A 24,510-nucleotide genomic window follows, 5' to 3' on the forward strand; every position below is an offset into this window, starting at 1 on the left:
ATATGCTTTATTAATTGGTCGTGAATGAATGTAGAGGCCACGACGTTGTCTTTGATCACTACAACAAAACGTTTCCATAACAACAAAGATTTACGACGAAAATATTTTGTCGTAAATTTACATGGTGTTTACAACGCAGTTACGAAGAGACTAAATTTCGTCTTAAACGCCATGTAAATTTACGACGAAAGTACGTGGAATGAGAAATACGTCGTAATCGTTACATCGACATAACAACGAAACATGTTACCGTTATATTTAGGTGAAAACGTGTATTCAATGTGCTTTAACTTACCTAATTTCGTCGTAAAGTCGTTGTAAATATTATGTTAAAACCATGTAAAATCCATGTAAAACATTCCTTGTAAAATCGTTGTTATATTTCAACTACCCAACTCGAAAATTTCTCTATATATATGTCATTTCCCACAACTCTCTTCCTCACAACACACAAACGGAAAAAAAAATCAGAAAAAAATCTAAGGAAAAAATGGCCGGTGGCGGTAGTATTTACGAGTTACGGAGTTGGATGTATTTGCACAAAGATTCCGACGGGAGGGTGACGAACGCATTTCTGAGCGGGCTAGAGACATTCATGCACCAGGCGGGCTATACACCGATCACGCAGGAAAGTGGTAAAATGTTCTGCCCCTGTCGGAAATGCAAGAATTCAAAATTTGCACGTAGTGAAACTGTATGGAAGCATTTAGTAAACAGATGATTTACACCACAGTACTACATTTGGTATCAACATGGAGAGGGTTATGGGGAAAATGAAGCTAGTAGTAGTAATAATAATTTTGAGGATGCTCATCATAGTGAAGAACCAAATCATTTGCATGATGAATATAATTATCATCAAGATCAGGAGCAGATGGTAGATCATGATATGGTTCAAGATATGATTAGTGATGCATTTTAAGAAACAACTACAACAATAGCTGATGAAACTGGAAATGTAGAAGAACCTAATTTGGATGCAAAAAGGTTTTATGAAATGCTAGATGTTGCAAATCAACCAATCTACACTGGTTGTAGAGAAGGTCTCTCTAAATTGTCTCTAGCAGCTAGGATGATGAATATTAAAATGGATCATAATTTACCTGAGAATTGCATGGATGCATGGGCGGAGTTGTTTAAAGAGTATTTGCCAGAAGATAACGTGTCTGCTGAATCTTATTATGAGATTCAGAAATTGGTTTATAGTCTTGGGTTGCCTTCGGAGATGATTGATGTTTGCATCGACAACTGCATGATCTACTTGAAAGAAGATGACAAGTTAGAAGAGTGTCGATTCTGCAAAAAACAACGATTCAAACCGCAAGGCCGTGGGAGGAATAGGGTACCGTACCAAAGGATGTAGTACCTACCAATTACAGACAGATTGAAAAGATTATATCAATCTGAGAGGACTGCTGCGCCGATGAGGTGGCATGCGGAACATGTCCAGAGAGATGGTGAGGTTGCACATCCATCAGACGCAAGAGCGTGGAAACATTTCAACAAGGTACACGCAGATTTTGCTACAAATATTCGGAATGTCTATCCTGGGTTATGCACCGATGGATTTAGTCCATTTGGAATGTCTGGTAGACAATATTCTTTGTGGCCAGTCATTCTTACGCCGTACAATTTACCGCCGGATATGTGCATGGAACAAGAATTTCTATTTTTGACCATATTAATCCCTGGGCCGAAGCATCCAAAATGGTCTCTTGATGTTTTTCTTCAACCGTTGATAGAAGAGCTAAAGCAATTGTGGTCAGAAGGGGTGATGACGTACGATTGTTCCTTGAAACACAATTTTACGATGCGAGCAGTTCTACTGTGGACAATAAGTGATTTCCCTGCTTATGAGATGTTGTCTGGCTGGACAACACATGGAAGATTATCTTGTCCATATTGTCTTGGATCGACTGATGCTTTTCAACTGAAGAATGGTAGGAAGAGTTGTTGGTTTGATTGTCATCGTCGCTTTCTTCCACTTGCCCATCCGTACAGAAGAAATAAGACATTGTTTCGGCACAAAAAAAATTGTCAGAGACGGTCCTCCTCCATATCTCACCGGCCAGCAGATCGAAGCAGGCATTGATTATTACAGAGCTCAGGAAACAGTTAAGGTTGGAGGTAATTGGGATGTTCCTGGAAATATGTCTGATGGGTATGGTGTCTCTCACAATTGGCATAAGAAGAGTATATTTTGGGAGCTACCCTATTGGAAGGATCTTCTCTTACGCCACAATCTGGATGTCATGCATATTGAGAAGAACTTTTTTGAGAACATCATGAATACATTACTTAACGTCCCTGAGAAGACAAAAGATAACAAAAAGTCAAGGATGGACTTACCTGATATTTGCTCAAGAAGTGAGCTACATATCAAGAGCAATGGAAACGTTCATGTTCCCATCTTCCGGTTGTCATCAGAACCCAAAACAACCTTGTTTGACTGGGTTGCATTAGAAGTTAAGTTTCATGATGGTTATGTTACAAATCTGTCAAGATGTGTTGAACGAGGTCAAAAGTTCTCCGGAATGAAGAGTCATGATTGTCATGTGTTTATGCAACGACTACTTCCATTTGCTTTTGCCGAGCTCCTTCCAACAAATGTCCATGAAGCACTTGCAGGTAATTATAATTTTATAATATATATACATATGTTATGAAATGTTATTAATTTGATTACTTTTGCAATATACAGCCATCAGAGTATTTTTCAGAGATTTTAGCACACATACGTTCAAGGAAGAAGTCATCGAACAACTTCATCAGAACATTCCGATCATATTGTGCAACCTGGAGAAGATATTTCCTCCTTCATTTTTTGACGTCATGGAGCATCTAATTGTCCACCTACCGTATGAAGCATTGCTTTGTGGACCTGTTTACAACGGATGGATGTATCCGTATGAGCGACATATGAACATTTGAAGGGGAAAGCAAGAAATCTTGCAAAGGTGGAAGGTTCAATAGTTGCGGGGAGTTTGAAAGCCGAAACATCTAACTTCACATCATACTACTTTGCTCCAACTGTTCGTACGAGAAAAAGAGTTCCTAGAAGATATGATGATGGTGGAGTACCGACACCATATCCAATTGATAGTGTTCCTGACATTTTCTGTGAAATTGGACGGTTTGGTGGTAAAACGAAAGAAGTATGGTGGTCATGTAAAGAGGATAAACATAGTGCCCACACTTATATTCTGCTCAACTGCGAGGATGCAGTGACCCGTTACTTTGAAAGGTAAATATTTTTGTGAATGTTAATTATATGAATTGAAGTTAATTATGTATGACTTGATTATTTGTTTAATTTGCACCATGTTTGTATCTCAAGTTGAAGAAGCAATACCAGGAATATCTGCAACTGATGTGGACACACGTAAAGATAAGCACTTTGTCAAGTGGTTAAAATCACAGGTACGTAATATATCTCATAGATTGATTAATTAAGTAAGTGTTTTGATACTTCAATATTAATTAAGAATATCTGCTTTTTGCAGGTTGATTATGACGATCCTTATTATCCCGTATGGTTTCACGAATTGGTTCAAGGTCCAGTTGCAAAGGTCACCACATCACCTATGTATTTCACACGAGGATTTACCTTTCACACATACGAGTATGGGAGACATCGGGCAACGAGTAACTACGGAATATTTGTGAAAGGTGAAACAGACTTTTACGGGATCTTGCAGGAGATTATTGAAGTGGAATTTCTGGGGTTATTGAAGCTAAAATGCGTTCTCTTCAAATGTGAATGGTTCGATCCTGTTGTGAACCGAGGGATTCGGTATAACAATTTTGGTGTTGTGGATGTCAATTTTGGGAGAAGATACAACAAATTTGAGCCATTCATTTTAGCTTCACAAGTCGAGCAAGTTAGCTTCCTTCCTTATCCTCGGCTTCGAACTTCCGGGATAAACTGGTTAGCTGCTATCAAAATTACACCTCGTGGACGCATTGTCGCTGGAGAAGAACTGCCCTTGCAAGAAGAAGACGCTATCAATGAAGTTGAGGTACCAGAACAACCAACTGATGAAATCCTTTTGATCGACCCGAAAAACTTTCAATATGAAGATATTCCCAAAGATGCGACAGATGAAGCACGTGAAGACGAGTTCGAAAGAAGCGACGATGATGATTGTAATGATAGTGATGAGAACGAAAACGATTTAGAGTGATGTAATATTGATGAGAACGAAAATGATTTAAAGTGATGTAATATATGTAACAAATGTTGTATTTCTCTATTGTAACGTATGTTTAAAGAAATATTGTTTTTTTACCATCTTAATGTATGTGTAATAAATGTTGTTGTATATAATGTATTTCTTTTGTTTTTAAAAATTTATTTGGAGTTTTAGGGTTTTAGAGAAAAAGATATGATGTTAGATGATATGTGACTTTGGGGTTTAGGGATTTCATTCTCTGTGTTTAGGGTTAAGCGTTGTAAAAACGTCGTAAATGGTAAAATCTATTCCACGTAATTTCATCGTAAATGGAAAAACACGGGCCTGGTAACTTTGTCGTAAATGAAAAAATGCGGGTCTGGTAACTTTGTAGTAAACGGAAAGCCTGGTAAATCATTTTGACGTAATTTCGTCTTAAACCGAAAAACGCGGGCCTGGTAACTTCGTCGTAAATGGAAAAAAGCGGGCCTGGTAACTTCGTCATAAATGAAAAAACGCGGGCCTGGTAACTTTGTCGTAATATTACGTCGCATTTACGACGAAACATTTTCTATATATTGAGACGCCGAGAACGAGGCTGCCTCGTTCATTCCTCCCAAACTCCTTTGCTCTCCCTCTAAGGTACACTCTCTTTCCTCTTCTATTTTTTTTAAAGTTAGTTTAGGTGATTAATTAGTTAGGTAATTAGTTTAGGTGATTAGTTAGGTAATTAGTTTAGGTAATTAGTTAGATGACGGAATACTATAGTTTAGGTGATTAGTTAGGTAACGGAATAATTTTTTAATTATGTCGTCGTAATTGATTAAATTTATTTTAATTTTTTTTAGATGGCTCCTATAAGGAAACCAGCAGCACCTACTTATGCCCAGTTGTTTGGCGATGGTTCCGGTACATCTTCTTCCGGTCCATCGTCTTCCGATGCAGTTCCAGACTCTCAGACTTCTCAAAGAGTTTTTTCGAGTCCTTCTCTTCCACCGCAGATGCCTCCACCTCCTCCTCCAGCGGCTGCACCTCAGCCTGTCCCAGAAGGTGCAGTTCATCCGAATTTGCGTGTGCCTTCATATGCTCCATTCGCAAGATATACGGTGGAGGATTTGCTTGCCCAGCTTGGACGGGAGGGTTTGGATGTTCTAGACCCCGATAGACCCCGAGGAACTTATTGGTAAGTTATTAATTTTATTACATTAAAATTTAAATTATTTTTATTTTCTAACGGTTAAATTGTTTTTTTCAGGTTTGGGGCTAACAACCGTGTTAGCCGGAGCGTTTCGGCGACGATTAAGGGTTACTACGACGGGGCATATCCGAACTGGAGCAGGACACCAAATCACGTTAAGATCACGTGGTTTAAATGTTTTGCGGTAAGATTTTTAAATTTAATTAAATTTTCACTTTTAAATATATATATATATATTTTTAATATTTATTATTAATTGTAATTTTTTCAAAATTTTTGTGTTTCAGCAAAAGTGGCATTGGTCTTTGGGAATCACCGAGAGGGTGAAGGCAGAATTCGTTGCAAAGGCAAATATCCGCCTCTGCAACACAGTCTCCAATTGGAAGGACAAGTGGGAGATATACGGGTATGAGGGAAAGCCCACTGAGCTCACGACGGATGTGTGGGATGGCCTCATCGCCTATTGGGAGCACCCCTCTTAGATCAAAAAGGCCAATTCGTGCTCGGCTTCTCGAAGGACGAAGGATAAAGATGGTCATTTGCCCATGGTTCACAGAACCGGACAAAAACCTCATGCAGGATTCCGTCTAGAAGCTGTAAGTTTTGTTTTAACTATATATTTTAAAATATTCAATTAATATAATTTTTAATATTTAATTTAATTTGTTTTTTGTAGTTCGAGAAGACGGGATTCTTACCATCTCTGTCTGACCTATTCAAGATGACTCACGCCACATCTGACGGAGTTTTTGTGGATTCTGCATCTGAGAAACTCTTCCAAGCAGTGGCTGGTCGGATTGAATAATGTGAGACGCAACTAACCCATGAGTCTCCCGATGGATTACCAGTCACATTGTCCACCGAAGAGGCCGACAGAATCTTCGAAGAGGTACAACTTAAATTTTTTGTTTACATTAGTTTTAATATTTTAACATAATTAACTATATTAATATATGTTTTGATTTTATAGGTGGCTCCTAAAAAGAAGGGAAGGATAGTCGGTATAGGCTCTGTTAACGAAGTTGCAAGGGCAACTTCGTCATACACTTCGAGATGGGATGAAGAGACTGCTCAGATGAAAGCTCGAATGGATAGCCAGCAGGTTCGTTTAGACTCTCTTGAGGATTTGCTAGACGTGATGGCCGTGGGAAACCCGGTTATGCAGAGAATGTCGAGTGAGAGACGAGCCGCTTTTGGGTTGCCAGTACGAGATCCCCAAGAGTCCGATCCAACCCGTTAACAGCCGAGCAACCCCACCGACTACTTCGAGAATATGTAGTTTTTTTTATATTTCTATTTGTATTATGAATTTAAATATTATTGTATGACTTTTAAATGCTTTTTTTAAAATATGATTTTCATTTTCATATTTTGTTTTAAATTTAAATTATTTTAAAATCTGAATATTAAATAAATTCAATATATATATTAATAATAAGAATCGATGTAAACTTCATGTAAATTTTTACGAGTGATTAACGTCGAAAGATTTACGAGGGTTTTACATCGAAAGGTTTACGTGTTCTTTACAACGAAAATACTTACGTCTGCTTTACATCGAAAGAGTTACGTGGAGTTTACTACGAAAAGTTACGTCTCGTTTACGACGAAACCTTGCCCTGCGCTTTACGAAGAATTATTTTCGTCGTAAACATAACAAGTCGTTTACAACGAAATCTCCGTTACGACGGACGTTTTACAACGAAACGTATTTCGAGGTTAATTCGTCGTAAAACCCAGTTTACGACAAATTTACAACGAATATTGCCTTCGTAAAAATATGTTTTCTTGTAGTGGATGCATAACACGACGAGAATTCAACCAATATGATTTTATTATTTCAAATTCGATATCTTTAAAAAAATATATATATTGTTAAGTTATATTATATTTTTAAAACGAAAAGATAAAATTAAAATAAAAAAAATAGTAGTTACAAAAAAATAATTAAAAAAAATATTTTTAACGTCGTTAACAAAACACTAAACCCTAAATTCTAATCTCTAAACCCTTGGGTAAATCCTAAACTATTGGATAAACTCTAAACTCTTGGATAAATCCTAAAATCTAAATCAAAAACACTAAACACTAAAATACTCAAGAGTTTAGGATTTAGGATTTAGGGTTTAAAATTTAGTGTTAAACCGCTACTAAAATCAGGGATACGAAAGACTATAGGAGCCGGCCTTAACACTTGTGTTTGGACCAAGCCATGGATTCCAGATACTCATGCGCGCCGACCAAAATCATCGGATCGATCGCGTTACTTATAGACACCCAAAGCTCCTTGTCCACTCCTTCATTAGGCGTGATACAAGAGATTGAGATACCATTCTTTTATTAGAGTATTTTCACCCTGAGGATATCCCGCTAATCCTTAAACTGCGACCAAGCAATACATGGTCTATGGATGGGTATGCGTGGAATTATACTAAATCGGGAGTGTACTCGGTAAAATCAGGATATAACCGGTTACAGTCGACTAAAGTGAGTGACTCTGAAGCTCATATTGTACAACCGAGTATCACTGGTTTACAGAGCCATGTGTGGAGTATCCCTGACCCTGGGAACATGAGACACTTTCTGTGGCAAGCGTTGACATGATGTAGTGCGACAGCCGAAAGACTCGCCTATAGACACCTGGGCACTGATAGGAACTGTCCTAGATGCGGTGACCCTGAGGAAACCATTAACCATCTTCTTTTTGAATGCCCCCCCCCCCCCCCCCCCCCCCCGCCCTCCAGGTGTGGGCTTTATCGGAAGAAGGAAAACGTGGCCATTATGGATCCACTTATCGAGTCATTCTCATGGATCTTATGGTACATCTGGAAGGCACGAAACGACAAACTTTTCAATGGAAAGGAGATATCACCTTTGGACACCCTTCAGCTAGCTCCCGTTGAAGCGGAATGATGGAGAAAATCAAATTTACCTGAGGACGAAGAGGAAGAGGAGAACCTATCTGCCCCGCCGGTTAGCTCCACTCCCCATATGAACCCCCAACGCCCGACCTGTCAAATTGATGCCTCATGGATCGATAATGGCACGGTCAGTGGTTTAGGGTGGTTCTATAAGGATCAAATGGGAGTCGAGAAATTTGGGTTACAAGGATGTCGAAAGAGCCTATCAACCCTCCATGCCGAGATGGAAGTACTTATTTGGGTGATGTTATGCTTACGGGTTCCATTGCACCGCAATTCACATGGAAACGGACTGTTCCGACTTGGTGGAAATGTTAGATAACCCTGCTGACTGGCCGGCTTTTGCTTCCGAGCTAGTATCTTTCCGTCTTCTCAAGGACGGTTTCTCGGACTTCAGCGTATTCCGCATACCCAGGACTAGGAACTTGTGTGCAGACTCTCTCGCTAAGGAGTCTATAATTAGCGGTACTCTTTTTTCTCATATAGATCAGACCCAGTCGGACATAGCGTCTCTTCGGAACGACTTAGACTCGACTACCACTTGATCTTAGAAGATGGGAGCCGACAAAAAAAAAGAAAAAAAAAATCTTTGAGCGTTTTAGTCTTTTTGATTTAGAGTTTAAGATTTATCCAAGAGTTTAGGGTTTATCCAACGGTTTAGGATTTAGGGATTATGATTTATGGTTTAGTGTTTTGCCGACGATGTTAAAAATATTTTTTAAAAGTATTTTTTTTGTAACTACTACTATTTTTTATTTATTTTTTTACTTTTTATTTTAAAAACATAATATAATTTGACAATATTTTGTATCATTTTCTAAAAGATATCGAATATGAAATAACAAAATCTTTTTTAATCTTTTTTGCTTTAAATAGAATTTTCTTTTCATTTTTTTGTTCATCGAATAAAATCTGACATAACCAACAATTGTGGAATAAACAAGAGTCCCAAACCAAAAAAAATCAAAACCAATTGAACTGAAAGACAAAAACTAAACTAAACTGATAATCTCTCTTTTCAACAATGGATTTCTAAGCAATCCTGTGGATATTAGTTCTTTGATAATAACGGGCTCTTCTAATCTATAAGAAAGTTTCGAGTTTTGAACGAGCAATATTTGTAACCATAATTTTTTTATATGTTTACTAGTTCCCGCGCGTTGTTGACTTTTGTGATATTCAAACTTGTAAATTCTGTTGTTGATTTGCTGTGTTATTCGAAGTGGAGGTCATGTTTTTGCGATCTATGTTGGTGCGATGCTAATTTGTTATGAAGTTAAAATTTCGTGTTTTGAGAATTGTTAGTGTTTGTTATCTGGTTTGTGTCTGTGGTATCTTGTTGTTCTTATATATGAAATCTTTCTTCTTTTTTTTTGAAAACATATTATATATGAAATTATTTTAATGGTTTGTTGGTTTTCTTTTTGTAAAAGTTTTTTTTTTTGTAATTCATACATGTTTGAGTAAGTCTGTGTTCTTTACTATGGTGGCCGATGTTTTAAATTTTGAAGAAGTTTTTGGAATTTTTTTATTCATGGAACTTGTGTTAAGGAAAATCAATTAAGCTGTGATAGAGATTGCATGTGTAGCAAGATAGCTCTATATTGGTCCCTTTATTCTGTTATTAGTGGATTGTAAACCTGGGTTATTGTTACTCGAAGAGCGTTTTCTAACTCTCGATTTGAGCCCACCAGAGACTCTGTGTTACGTTCATCAGTTTGTGATGGTTTCTTCTTAGCAAGTTGCCATTTGCCAAGGAATAGCTGGTGTTCCTACACAGCAAAAGTGGCTGATAATATTTAACGGAGAGGAGCTGCAATATGTTAGTTGTGAAAGAGAAGGTGCTGAGAATCTCTAATGTGCTCAAGTTGTTTCTTTGAAACCTCGGTGCCCGAGGTGTGGTGAAGAATAATAATAATAGGTCGATCGTTCTTACTGGAAAAAATGTGTTATATATTCAACTGTTCGTTTTGGGTTCACCTGATTGTAGAACCTTTTGAGATGATGAGTTAACTGATTTGATTTAATTTCAAATGATGAATATACGAAGGCCGAGGGAGAACATATATTCGTGACCTTGCATCAGTATTCAAAACGATCTATATGAATTCATCTCATTTATTTTTTTCTTGTTTTTTATATGCAGATTATTATATCTTCAGTGTGAAGAAATTTTTTATGGAAAATTTTAATTAATTTATGTACTGATCTAAGTTTAACATTAAATGTACAAATGACTAAGAAAATTAAACCAACTATTTTAAATTGTTAATAATTTGGTACTGGTTATATTGACCAACTGGACCTCAAAATTATGCTAGGGAGGACATTGGTTGTTGACTTGTTGTCAAGAATGCAAGAGTGAAATTTTGTTATTTTGCAGTGAAGTTGAAGTGAGATAGGTTTAAATAGAAGGTTAAAGTTCGCCCAACAATCTCCTGTAAGCATTGTGGAAGGTCCAATCATGTGGGTCTTGTGGACCTGTAGCCTTCATAAGCGAAAGAATGCGAAAATATTAGTAGCCGTTTCTTAAAAAAATAAGAACCTGAAAGTGCTAGTCAGCAGAAATAAGAACCTACTGGTGGGAGACGTCTGCAGGCCGGATATTGGTCAGTTTAGTTATTTCAGTGTCAAAAGCTGCAAATGTGTTAGTGTCGGTTGCACCAAACAGTCATTTGCACATGGTACCTAGCATAGTTTCCCATAATGGTGTCTTACTTTGAAACATATAAGGGATGAGAACTGAAAAATGGAACTTTAATTGGTGGTCTCGTTAAGGATGGCTTACCTTATGACTCCAACAGCATTCACCTCATTACAGGAAGCCCATGTGACTGATGTAAACTCACACTGCAATTTTCGGTAGCACTTGGAACAAGAAATGTAGCGCCATCCATTTGATGTGTTGATTCAACTTACAACGCCAGTGCAAATGAATTCTTCTGACTGAATTTATTTTGATTTATTAGAGGCACACACGGGTCAGATATGTTGCAGTAAGATAAATTATGTTTGATTTAACGGCAAACCTGCGGTGGAGATTTCATGACGGTCATTAAGCTCTGCTACCGTTATTAACTCAATCTTCTTAACACCCCCATATTTTGTAGGGCCGGAGGTCGAGCCTTTGCCAATGCCACATGTCCTAAATAAGAACCGCTTTCAGTCAGTGGGTTTAGACTATTAAGGTATTCTCCTTATGTAGAAAATAGTGGTGAAAGTCATTACCTCTCAAGATAACTTTTACCTGCACCACTCTCATTATTAAAATAGAAATGGATTGCAGAGGTTGCATTCAGGAAGAGCCGACCTGAAAAAGAGCTTGAGTCAATTAACATTTTAAGACCAGCTATATCATGCTTAAGAAATGGTGGTTAATTTTTTACTCCCAATTGAGGTTGAAGTTTGTGGCAACCACCACCTTCGGTTCAATACTCCTACTCAGAAATTCTCATTTCATCAAGGGCTTTTACCAATCCTTCAAACGCACTTACGCATACATTTGAGTTCCTGGAACGACAGTTACAAATTTTTTTATACATGCCAATGCATGGACCTAGTTGCTTTCTAAATTTGCTTGAAGCATTGGAGAAGATAAGATCAAATTATAATTTAGGATGACAGCTCAAATTATTTATTAAGAAAGGAACGTATAATCTATACAAATGTATGGGTTCTACAGAGATAATGCTCATTAATTATTTGGAACCTGCATTCGTAAGACTGAGAGTTTTATTTAGAGATGGTCCCACGTTTATCCATAAAACATACATATGATATGATGTTGATTTGCTTTGGTCCAAAAGCAGTTTGTATATAGTAATACCAAATCACGAAATAGTGAAGACAGCTAGAATATTACTTTTCAGTATAGATGAGCATACTATATATTTAAGAATTGGAGCTAGTTGCATGATAAAGAAAGTTGGCTAAACTTTAATAGAAAAAAAAATGTATGAGTTTATACCTTTTGATGCTTATGGTAATCATGATGCGTTGTACTCTGAGTCTCTTTTATTGTATGAAGTTCTAGTCCCCTTTACTTGCCCAACAATATATGTGGTAGAAACATACGCAAAGCTAGTAAGTCTTATATCAAAATAATATATTGAGAAGTATTAAAAGTGTGAATTTAAATTTAACCTGATAAATCTGAAGTGCTCCATCGGGATTGGTTTGAACTGTTTCGGATATCTCCATAAAGACTTCCCGGTTGCTTCTTGTTACATCAAAAGCACCCAGCTCATAAACAGACCCTTCAGTCAATAAGTGTTAGAAGTTGTTCAACCGATATACATTTATCGATGCCTGAAGCCCTGAACCACTGTCACCAGAGAAGAAAGCAAGTTACCTAGACAACATCTTGAACACAACTTCGATAATAATGTAGTTAATTAAAAAAGATCTCAGTTAAAAAAAATACCTTGGCATCAAGCAGTAGCATATCCACGCTCATCAATTAACCTCCTTTCTTCACATTCTGAGACGCCCAAAAACGGAGAAGTCTCGTCTGAACAATATCTTTTCACTGGTGTGTCTTCAACTCAGAAAGGTGTAGCTGGAAGTTGCCATTTTTGAAGATCTTGTCTGAGAGATTCAGTCCAGAAGTAATAGGTGGAAACTATGGGAAACAGGGAGGCTACGTCGAAAATATATATTGATGGTGAAGAGATCTGCTGAACAACAAATAAAGGCAGCAATGAAGACGAGTTCATGGGATTTTTAGGTTTTCCTCATTGAATGACATAAGTCCCGAGCGTTACTTGGCCGAGGAAGTGGAAGAGGGATGGTAAGCTCTTGGATTACAGAAACCCTAATGTTGGATTACAGGAAGCGGAAAAGGGATCGTAAGCTCATACACAAAACCTGAGCCTAGGAAAACAACATGATATAGGCCCGAACAGAAGTCTTCGTGTTGTAGAGCCCATAATGGGTTTCGAGATGTTTTTCAGAATGGAAAAAAATCGATTTCTTTGAAGATTTAATGAAGTGACACGTGGTAAAAATTTCCTATGCATATTGATGATGTGGCAGCATAAAGAGAGACTAAATCCAACTTTATTAGTATAGATAGATAGTTAGTTAGTTACCATAAATTTAGTAAATAATGACGTTTCCTATACAAATTCAACCTTCAGTAAACTTAATTTATGTGGCCTTTTTGAATTTTGATGGCAATTATACAAATCAAATCATGTGATATTTTGAGACTTGTCCTGGCTATATATATATATATGTTTTTTTCTAACTTCCCATATTCTAGAGATGTAATGGAATACATACAAAGAAAAAAAAATATTGATTCTTCATCATAAGACTTTCTTGACAGCATATTAGCAGCTTGATTCTCTATCTTTGACATTTTGTATATTGTAGAGGAAGCATATACGTGTTTAATATATAGCGTCATAAATAAAACCGTTGAAACTGCAATCAGGGGCATAAACACATTTGGTAATTTGATAGTCTGATTAGGTGAGGAAAATAACTGTAAACCTTACCATTCGAAAAAGAATTTTCCACTAATCCAAAAAGGAGAAATTGACAAATCATCTTTAAATGAAAAGAAAAAACCATATCTTTGACCCAAAAAAGAAAATTATTGTTCTAAAATTCCATCTTTTACAAGACTTTTGATCATAAATGAGAAAAGTTTACTAATCAATAATACGACCTTGCAACCATTCATCGAGTACACAAACTGTTATACACAGTATAAGAGATGTTCCAAGTTGTTGCTGATGATGTGAATTGTGAAACTTTTTACCATTCATAATGAGGAACACTATGTCCTCCTGTGTGTGACCGGTGACCAAAAAAATGAGGATAAATATTATGTTTTTTAACATTCGTTAAACTTTTTACCATTCATAAGTAATATGTTTTTCTTTTCATTTATCTTCATTCATTTGTTTGTAGAGAATTATAGAACAAATCAATTTCTCATTAATTTTGATAAAAAACCAGAATTCTTCATCATTTCTAAAATTTTATTCCCACTTATTATTTTCTTATCATTCCTATTGTTTTTACGATGGTTACCGGTCACACCCAGACATTAAAAATGCTAGGAGACCCATGATTATAATTAACCTTATCACACAGGACGCGACAAAAGATCTAACTGTCGCGCACACACACACAAAAAGCCTTTTGGTATTCTTTGAATCTATTTTCTTCACGTCAAGATTGCTCCCCGTCTTGTTGTTGACTCTGTGGCAGATTTAGAAACTATTTTGAGTGGAGACAAATAAAAATAAATAATATTAAATTAATAAATATATATTATTCTATATTTGATAATGCTATATAAAAAACTACTGAAATTGTTTAGAGTAAAGTTTTTTATATAATATAAGGAAGAAGATAAAATGAAACCAACTATCTCTTTGTTATAAATGAAACAAAATATTAAATACAAATTTGGTTTTGAATTAAAAAAAGAATAAAAAGACTAAGGAGACTTGGGGGTATTGGATTTAGAAATTTGATAGAATTTGAAGGAATTATGGTTTCCATTAAATTCTAGTGTTATTCAATTGTGTATTTTATCAATTCTTTTAAATTCTTGTGTTATTCAATTGCGTATTTTACCAATTCATTTAAATTCTAGTGTTATTCAATATTTGCTAGATTTAATAGGAATGTTATTTGAAAGGAATTTAATGGAAAATGTAATGTAAAATGCAAAGGATCAATTCCTTGCTTTTATGAAGGGATTTGTTATTTTTAGAACCAATTTGACCTCACGGTAACCCACTACGTCTTTAGAAGACATATCACCTACACCAGCCCAATTCCATGTCTCTCTTCTTCCAAAACCGGAACCGAAAAACTGAACTAGAACCAAACCAAATTATTCGAAACCAAAACCGGACCGCCTCAAATACCTGAATGGTTTCTATATTTCTATATCTGAATAACCGAATCGGAAACGAAACCGAACCGAGAACCGAACGGTACCCGAATATCCGAAAAAACAAGTTTCAACACTTTGATATAAAATAAAATGTCATCAGTTTCACTCAACCCGAATGCCCATGGCTAGTTCACCCAAAAAGATTCCTTTAGTAAAAAAAATCTATCTACAAAAAGTAAAATTTTCCCAAGTGTTTTATTTTGGTAAAAAAATATCTAAGAGTTAACTACTAGTTGTGTATTTTTTCGTTATCATTCATAGCGTTAGTATTACCATTTGAATTCCATCAAATTAATTTACATTCACTTAAATTCTATGGCAAAAAGTAAACATAAGAATTAGACAATTGCATTAAAATCTCATAAAATCATTTAAAATACTGCAAAAGTTATTACATGTGAATTCTTTCAAATTCTTGAATTCAATACCACCCCCTAAAATACGTGAGTAAAGAAAGGCAATACATGTAGACAAAAAAAAAATAATAAACCGAAGATAAGCTATAGAAAATTGAGTAAATGGGGACATGCGGAAGATTGAAACGTGGTATGGGGAGGGGACATAGTAAGATTTGGAACCAATTAAGCTGTTGAAAGTATAGTATTTCCCGTGCACATAAATTTCTTTGTAGATTTTACTGGGGGCAGCTGCCCCCTTCTTACAGAACGTAGATCCGCCCATCACTTGTTGTTGTTGTTGTTGTTTTCAGTACATGTCTTGTACTAGTGTCAAATTCTTCACACATGCTCTTCAGGGACAAGATGTGAGAGTCCGAATTTCAGAAGCAAGAGTATATATGTTCCATGATGAGAATTGCAGCTAGGTCTAGTTCGATCTTCCATTTTCCTTCTTGATCGTATAGGCATACCAAGAGCTTTGAGTTTATGCATTATACACGCTACTACTAGAAGTTGAACACAAGAAAGAGTGTTTAAAAAAAAAAGAATACACGAGAGTGGCAGATCTAGAAAATATTTTGAGTGGGGACAAATAAAAATAAATAATATTTAATTGATAAATATATATTACTCTATATTTGATAATGCTATATAAAAAACTAATGAAATTGTTTAAAGTAAAGGTTTTTATATAATATAAGGAAGAAAATAAAATGAAACCAACTATCTCTTTGTTATAAATGAAACAAAATATTAAATACAAAATTGGTTTTGAATAAAAAGACTAAGGAGAGTAAAGTACGTGAGGAAAGAAATGCAATACATGTAGACAAAAAGAATAAGAAAAATAAACGGAAGATGAGCTATAGAAAATTGAGTAAATGGGGACATGCGGAAGATTGAAACGTGGTCTGGGGAGGGGGACAGAGTAAGATTTGGAACCAATTAAGCTGTTGAAAGTATACCCGTGCACATAATTTTTTTTGTAGATTTTACTGGGGGCAGCTGCTCCCTTCTTAGAGAACGTAGATCCGCCCATGGTTGTTGTTGTTGCTGTTTTCAGTACATGTCTTGTACTAGTGTCACATTCTTAACACATGCTCTTCAGAGACAAGATGTGAGAGTCCAAATTTCAGAAGCAAGAGTATATATATGTTCAATGATGAGAATTGCAGCTAGGTCTACTTCGATCTTCCATTTTCCTTCTTGATCGTATAGGCATACCAAGAGCTTTGAGTTTATGCATTCTACACGCTACTACTAGAAGTTGAACATAAGAAAGAGTGTTTCAAAAAAAAAAGAATACAAGAGTGACGGTTCTAGAAAATATTTTGAGTGGGGGCAAATAAAAATAAATAATATTTAATTAATAAATATATATTACTCTATATTTGATAATGCTATATAAAAAAACTAATGAAATTGTTTAGAGTAAAGGTTTTTATATAATATAAGGAAGAAAATAAAATGAAACCAACTATCTCTTTGTTATAAATGAAACAAAAAAATTAAATACAAAATTGGTTTTGAATGAAAAAAAGAATAAAAAAACTAAGGAGACTAAAGTACGTGAGAAAAGAAATGCAATATATGTAGACAAAAAAAATAAGAAAAATAAACGGAAGATGAACTATAGAAAATTAAGTAAAGACTAAATAGGGACAGGCGGAAGATTGAAACGTGGTCTAGGGAGGGGACAAAGTAAGATTTGGAACCAATTAAGCTGTCGAAAGTATAACATTTTCCGTGCACATACATTTCTTTGTAGATTTTACTGGGGGCAGCTGCCACCTTTTTACATAACGTGCCCCCTTCTTACATAACGTATAGGGGCAGCTGACAAGAAAGAAATCAATGAGTGAAGCGAGATAAAACAACGGTACATGATCCCTTTCCTAGTATCATATAAAGCTTATTTTTTGTGCTATCCATGTCACTTGCCATACGTTTAACGAAGCTCCAATTGTTTCCAGTGTGACCAATAGCTTAAAGCAATTGGTTTTATTTCCATTATATTGCTCTGTGCACGACATATATTCATGTTTGCAAGAAACAAAAATAGAAAAAGCTAAAAATGGAAATGAAAATGACAAAATGTTAACTGTTACCACTAGGCTAGTTACCACCGCAGGAACATGGCATTCAACCAATGTTTTGAAAACCGGACAGGTCACTGATTCGGTATTATCACTGGACGACTGGTCGGATCAGTTTAACCGGTTCAATCAGGTTTTCAGAATTATATATATTTAACATTTATATATACATATACATAAATTTAGAAACCCTTAGTATTATAAATAAAATAATAATTAAATAACTATTAAATAAAAATGTTTGTAATCACTTTTGTTTTTAGGCGTGATCACTATTGTTTATAGTGGTATATATATAACTTATAATAAAATGATGGACCATCAATGAATAATAACTTATATTATATGTGTATAACGAAAAGACGGAAACAAATGTACAACGAATCTTGAAAAGGGAAAGAAATTATGATGGTTTTCAAACAAAACGCTAAGAATCTTGAATCAAATAAGAAGTTACCATTTCTATTTCAAAACTAATGAAATTACGTTGTCTTTTGTTGAACCGGTTTTTTTCACTGACCCGAGTCGTCGGTTTAGCCGGTTTTAACCGGTTTTGACGGTTTAATTCAAATCCTGGTTTTAACTCAACCCGGACCCGGTTTACTTAACGATTCGCGGTTGGACCAGTCCGACCGGCCGGTCTGGTCTAATTTTCACTGTGTATTCAAAAAGGCTTTTGCCTCGGAACCCTCTCTAAATATACTTATTTTGGGGCCCATTAGCATAATATTTGTGGTAGTCTACAGGTTAGCCAATATGTTTATGTGACCAAGGGCCCCAATTTCGACTCTTTCTTTTTTCATGAATAATTTCCTTTTGAAATTTGCCTTAGGCGACCTAAGCACGCTACTGTGCATGAAGGGCAAAAGGAAGAGCGAAGGCAGAAGCAAACATCATGATCATTCCAAACTAGTTAAGCCACTATACCTGAACTGAAATCAACCTAAGAAAATCTGGTTCTTCCCGGTTGGGATATGTACATTTTTTTCATGTTCGATAATATTCGTTTAGACCTCTGAGTCTTGGTTTGGGTTTCCTACTGAGATTCGATAGGATACCGATAACTCAATTTATATATATATGTTATTTTGGGATAATTCAAATATATTTGTAGCATTTTGGATATTTTTAAGTTGTGAGATTTTGATATTATTTTAGATTTCAGATGTACAATTATTTTTATATTTATTTTTCTCGGATATTCGAATATATTTTGAGTCTTCAAGTATATATTTAGGTATTAGAATAATACATTCAAGTAGTTCAGAACTAAACCATATCAAAATATATCGGGGTATTATACGACATGTTAATCAAAACTTAACCCAAACCAAAACCGATATAAACCAACCAGAAACCGAATTGAAACACTGTTACGTCTTCAAAACTCTTCTATCTGAAAGATCCATATCTAATAAAAACAACCCGAACCAACCGAATGACTCAAACGCCCAAACCTGTTCCAAACTGCAAGGCCAGCTTAATACAATTTACATTTCAGTTTTTTTCAGCTGAGGGGAGGCATATGCAATTGCAAGCTACATCATGAGGATCAAATGTTAAACCGGGTACTACCAACAATCACTAGATTGAACCAGCCAAGTCCGATCTGAATTTAGGAAAACCAAAGTTGGCTCCAACATTATAATTGACTTTTTTCAGGGACCCACTTAAATATTAGATTCTTTCTTCTTCTTCTTCTTTCTTCATCGTCATCATCTCTCTTCTTCTACGAAAGAACAATCGTAAAACAAACGCGTCGTGATCTTTTCCCCAAATTCAAATAAAACCCCAATCCTCTGTTTTGGGAATTCGATCTGAATCGATTTCAACATGGGTAACACAGACAAGCTGATGAATCAGATATTCGACCTGAAGTTCACGTCGAAGTCTCTGCAGAGGCAGTCAAGGAAGTGCGAGAAGGAAGAGAAGGCGGAGAAACTCAAGGTGAAGAAGGCGATCGAGAAGGGGAACATGGATGGTGCTCGGATCTACGCCGAGAACGCCATTCGCAAACGCAGCGAGCAGATGAACTACCTCCGCCTCGCTTCTCGCCTCGACGCCGTTGTTGCTCGCTTAGACACTCAGGCCAAGATGGCAACCATCACCAAATCCATGACTAACATCGTTAAATCCCTCGAGTCTTCCCTTGCCACAGGTATATTCATTCCATCGTTCAATAGGAGCTTTTGTATGTTGATGTAGTTCTAATCAGTTAAGTTAATTTGGAGTTTATACTTATTGGGTAGAGAGAAAGGTTTTGTTTTTATGGAAACACACAAGAAAGGTGCATCCTTTAGTCTCGGTTGCATACTTCTTCTCATAAGGGGACACTAGCATGAACTGTAGATGTCAGAACTTTGGGTTCTTATCTGTTTTATTGTTTCTTTTACCAGGCAATCTACAGAAGATGTCAGAGACTATGGATTCATTTGAGAAGCAGTTTGTGAACATGGAGGTTCAAGCTGAGTTCATGGAGAACGCCATGGCTGGTTCTACATCATTGTCTACTCCAGAAGGCGACGTCAACAACCTGATGCAGCAGGTAGCAGATGATTACGGTCTTGAAGTCTCTGTTGGATTACCGCAGGCTGCTGGTCATGCCATCCCTACTTCGACAGAGGAGAAAGTTGATGAGGATGATTTGTCAAGGAGGCTTGCAGAGCTCAAGGCCAGAGGTTGAACCATATGCTTGGACCATCTGCCACTTAGGACACAGATCCTTATCGAAATATTACAGCTATTATCTGCGAACATTGACGCATTTGTTTATATTGCTCACTTTGAGACATGCTTTGTTTACTAACTTTATATAAAACCTTCGTGTGTGCTTTCTTTTTACCATTTCAATGATATGATTTCGATATGAGTTTGTGCAACAAAAAAGTAACATCCTTATTCGCAGAGTTCAGTGTTACATCTATGCATAAATATTCTATTCTATGTAGAAGGCCTTGTCATGCAACCATTCTTGTGAACCAGTGAATCTTCTTTCGAAGCTTATGGATCACCTTGGTTGATTTAGGGCGTGAGAGATGGAAGCCGATGGAATCAAGGTACCAGCTGCTTCTACCGTTCATGCCAACAATACGACCTCCGTTTACTGAGAAACTGAAAGGTGTTCCTTGTTCAACTCCATAAGGTCCATACACTTGTTTATTGCTCTTGAAGGTCATTGATCTGATCACAGGAGTGCCACTGTGCACTACTGGACAGTAGTAACCACTCACGCCGATCAGATACTCTTCTGGGTATTGCAGCTTTATCTGCATATAAATACGGTTCATGTAAAAGAAACCAAAATCTAAGAGAGAAATGTACATAAACTGAGAGAGGAACATTACCTGTGTTGTTTTGTTGCCTCCCTGGCCTCCATGCTTCTCTGATCTCACAGCTTTACCATTCTTATCGTAGACCAGAGAGATGGAGTCAATGCAGTGATCATATACAAGCTTGATCTCACGGACACCATGATAGATCCCGTCGTCCCAAGCGGTTCCTCCATTTCCTCCCCAGGGTCCAACGAACACTCTTAGATTCTTATCACCCTGCTGTTGTTGATCCATGTGTCCGTCCTGCTGTTCAATTGACAGCTTACTTTTACAATCTTCTTCTTTGCTGCAGCAGAAGCGTTTTGGAATTCAAACAGGTTGCAGATTGATACATAACAAGTGTTGAGTTTTTGGTTTTTGCAACAACACATATAAAGAGGGCAAACGATGAAGAGACTGGGAAGCTTCACGGAAAGGTATTGGATTCCAAGACAGCACCATGTGAGGGTGATAGCTTTATGTCTGATTGTCCTATCATCCTTTACCGAAGGAACTGGAACGATTCCAGAAAACTTCAAGAAGAAACATTTAAGGAACATATTCCAAAAGTGTTCATCATAGTGCCAAAAGAAGACGAGAAGAATATTGCCTCTTGTTTTCACATTACCATGTTTTAAATTTGCTCTAGTATGTTCATTTAAGAGAAACATAGCTACTCTGAGCAAAATCCGCTATTGGTCATTACATCTCAGTCCTGCTGACTATTACATCAATCAACGAGAGGAGTCCAATGAAAACAATGAACAAAAGAATATACAAACTGTAAAAGCACCTAATAGAGAGCTAGAGTTGAACATACAACAAAAGAATCAGCAAAGGATTCCAGAAAATGCCATCAAACTCATCTGAAAGATCAGTATCCCATTCTCTCTTTCAGCCTCTTTAGACCCATGTACCTGAAATTATAGTCATATGGAGAATTGTTTTTACTCTTGACCAAATCTTGACCAAAACGCATTGGTAATGTATCAAAGAGTATACACTTTTGACAGTTTTTTTTTTACCTTCCAAGCATCATCAAGGTAGCTTGTGGATTAGTCCCTGGAGAGATATTGAAGGTTGATCCATCCACGATTCTTAGAGAATCAACACCCTTGACTTTGAGATCATAGTCCACTACTTTCCCCACAACGCAGCCACCATGGTAATGCCATATCGTGCTAACAGTTCGTCTACAGAAGTCTGCCATCACCAGATCATTTGTTTGGTCTAATGGTAATGGAACTCCAACGAACCTGAACCTATGGCTCCCAAACCATTCCCTGAACATAAAGTCCTGCATAGCTCGGCTCCTGAGTATTTCACCAATCTTCCTAGTCCCATTCACACATCTCTCCAGATCCTGTGGATCACTAAAGTAGTTGAACCTAACAACTGGGTTTATCCTCACATCCGTTGAAGCCAACCTTAGCGAACCAACAGACACCGGACCAAGGATCTTCTCCATTATAGTTGTCACAGGGACGTACAAAGGAGAAGCTGGAGCTCTGATGAAAACAGATTGCAGAGGAGACGCAAACGGGATCACATTAGAAGCAGCCTCCAGAAAAGCACCGTCCTCAGTAACGCCCACCACTTGTATCAGCGAGTTCTCCATTGGAACCGGAGGAACAATGGAGATACCGTTCCTCGGGTTATCATACACAAACCCTCCCACATGAGGCTGGTCAATAGCCACTGGGATCCCCCAAGTCGAAAGGTAGCTCCTTGGACCAATCCCACTAAGCAGCATCAACTGGGGAGTACCGAGTGAGCCAGCTGATAGTATCACCTCTCCTCTGTCCCGTATCATAGCGTGATGGTAACGCCCCAGCTGATCACGGTACACAACTCCAATAGCAGAGACATTAGAACCAGAATCACTTAGCAAGACTCTCTCCACGGTAGCGTAAACAGCTACTCTAATGTTGGAGTTTCTCGCATATCTAAGAAGATCTGCAGAGCTGTGTCTTCTCCCGTAACGATCAAACGTGGACCCTCCGATCTTAGTCCCCACTTTATGCTCCAACGTGAAGCCGTTAAAGGGATGCACACCAACCTCAAGCAACGCGTCTCTAATCGCAGACTGCCAAGTTCTAAGCTGAGGTCTAAACACAATAGCTCTCTCCACCCATTCGTAAGACTGATTCACAGTCATCAGATCCCAATCAAGACCTGAGTTCTCAAAGAACTGTCTATCAGCTCGGCTGTAGAACCCAGCGTTGATCGCGCTGCTTCCGCCAAGAACACGGCCTCTTGCGTTGGGTACTCCTTCCTCGGAGATGAAGGACTGAGCGGGAGAGTCGAAGCTGTTGACGTCCGTGAGAGTCGTCAAGAAACCGTCGTGTGTCATCACGTTAGGTCTGGTGTACGGAACGCCGCCGCGCTCGAGGAGAAGGACGCGGAAGGATTGGGAGAGCGTGGCGGCGAGTGGACATCCCGCCGTTCCTCCGCCGACGATTATGTAGTCGTAGTATTCCTCCGACGCGAAATCGGTTGCGTTCGTCACGAATCGCATGAAATTGGGATCTGAAAACGTAAGATGCAAACTATTGATCATCGCTATCTACAAGAACCTACGTCGAGCAAAAGCAAAGATTTTCCCGGAAAATTCTGGGGAAACTTACGTCGATTAGCGCGTGGCCTTGCGTTAGACAGAGAAACTGATCCACGAAGAAGAAGAAGAAGCACCGTGTAGAGAAGATAATAGTCCATCAGCTTACTCATTTCTCGCTCTTCAGTTCTTCTCAGAGGAGAAAGAAAATTGAACTTTCCCGGGAAAGAGAGAATTTTTGTCAGTTACAAGTTATAAAAGAAGACTCGTAGTTATGAGTGCTTATTATTAAGTCTTTCTCGGCTCACGAACTCTTCGGTGTATCTACAATATAAAATAACTTACATCGAGGATAATTAGATCGAGTGGAGATCAACGGTTATCAAGAGGAGTAATCATGAACCCAACCGCACTGGAACTTTCCATAGATTTAATCATTTAAATGCCACCGTTGGCAACAGTTTCATGTAGGCAGGACATTTTAACCTAGATACGAAAACTCGAACCGGAACCGACTAAAAAATACCCGACCGGAACCGAACCAAAAATTTACAAGTATTTTTTGGGTTTAAATTTTTTTTACCCGAATAGACTCAGATCTGAAAAAAACCGATCCGAATAGACCCAACCTGATAAGAACCGATTTGTACCCGACTTAAAAATAAGTATATCTAAAACTATGATTTTTTTGTGCTATATTTTATATATTATTTTATGATTTAGTTAAACTATCTTTTGTTAACAGCATTTGTTATTATTTTGTAACATTTTTTAAGTAATATGAAGCTTTAAAATGTAAAATTTAGAGTTTTAAAAATGTTTTATTTTAATTAGTAATAGTTTCATTTAAGTTATTTTTAAAAAATTTAGATATATATGACAAATATCGACTAAATTTTATGGAGTTGGGTATGCAATGTCCTTTTCAGATTCTAAATACC

The 24,510-nt window shown here is 37.1% G+C and overlaps 3 protein-coding genes and 1 long non-coding RNA gene across 4 annotated transcripts; 1 reads left to right on the forward strand and 3 right to left on the reverse strand.

Moving 5' to 3' along the window:
- Positions 1–10,391: 10,391 nt before the first annotated feature.
- On the reverse strand, positions 10,392–16,129 carry LOC106379434. Its single transcript, XR_007319943.1, has 5 exons — positions 11,520–16,129; positions 11,321–11,436; positions 11,080–11,237; positions 10,867–10,979; positions 10,392–10,779 (listed from the first exon to the last, which is right to left on the reverse strand). It is a non-coding gene; the product is annotated as an uncharacterized LOC106379434 (long non-coding RNA).
- A 3,090-nt stretch (positions 16,130–19,219) lies between these two features.
- LOC106381276 (ESCRT-related protein CHMP1B) lies at positions 19,220–20,570 on the forward strand. The gene is made up of 2 exons (XM_013821167.3): positions 19,220–19,862; positions 20,101–20,570. Exons 1-2 carry the CDS (start codon positions 19,538–19,540, stop codon positions 20,385–20,387), a joined length of 612 nt encoding a protein of 203 aa, XP_013676621.1. The 5' UTR covers positions 19,220–19,537; the 3' UTR covers positions 20,388–20,570.
- LOC106381277 (jacalin-related lectin 19-like) lies at positions 20,531–21,432 on the reverse strand. The gene is made up of 2 exons (XM_013821168.3): positions 21,049–21,432; positions 20,531–20,970 (listed from the first exon to the last, which is right to left on the reverse strand). The coding sequence occupies exons 1-2, from the start codon at positions 21,268–21,270 to the stop codon at positions 20,662–20,664; spliced, it is 531 nt and encodes a 176-aa protein (XP_013676622.1). The 5' UTR covers positions 21,271–21,432; the 3' UTR covers positions 20,531–20,661.
- A 236-nt stretch (positions 21,433–21,668) lies between these two features.
- LOC106381275 ((R)-mandelonitrile lyase-like) lies at positions 21,669–24,202 on the reverse strand. Its single transcript, XM_013821166.3, has 3 exons — positions 23,643–24,202; positions 22,041–23,544; positions 21,669–21,932 (listed from the first exon to the last, which is right to left on the reverse strand). The coding sequence occupies exons 1-3, from the start codon at positions 23,740–23,742 to the stop codon at positions 21,890–21,892; spliced, it is 1,647 nt and encodes a 548-aa protein (XP_013676620.2). The 5' UTR covers positions 23,743–24,202; the 3' UTR covers positions 21,669–21,889.
- Between the last annotated feature and the right edge of the window lie 308 nt (positions 24,203–24,510).

Source organism: Brassica napus, chromosome C2 (assembly GCF_020379485.1).
Source record: "Brassica napus cultivar Da-Ae chromosome C2, Da-Ae, whole genome shotgun sequence".
Classification (NCBI taxonomy): Eukaryota; Viridiplantae; Streptophyta; class Magnoliopsida; order Brassicales; family Brassicaceae; genus Brassica; species Brassica napus.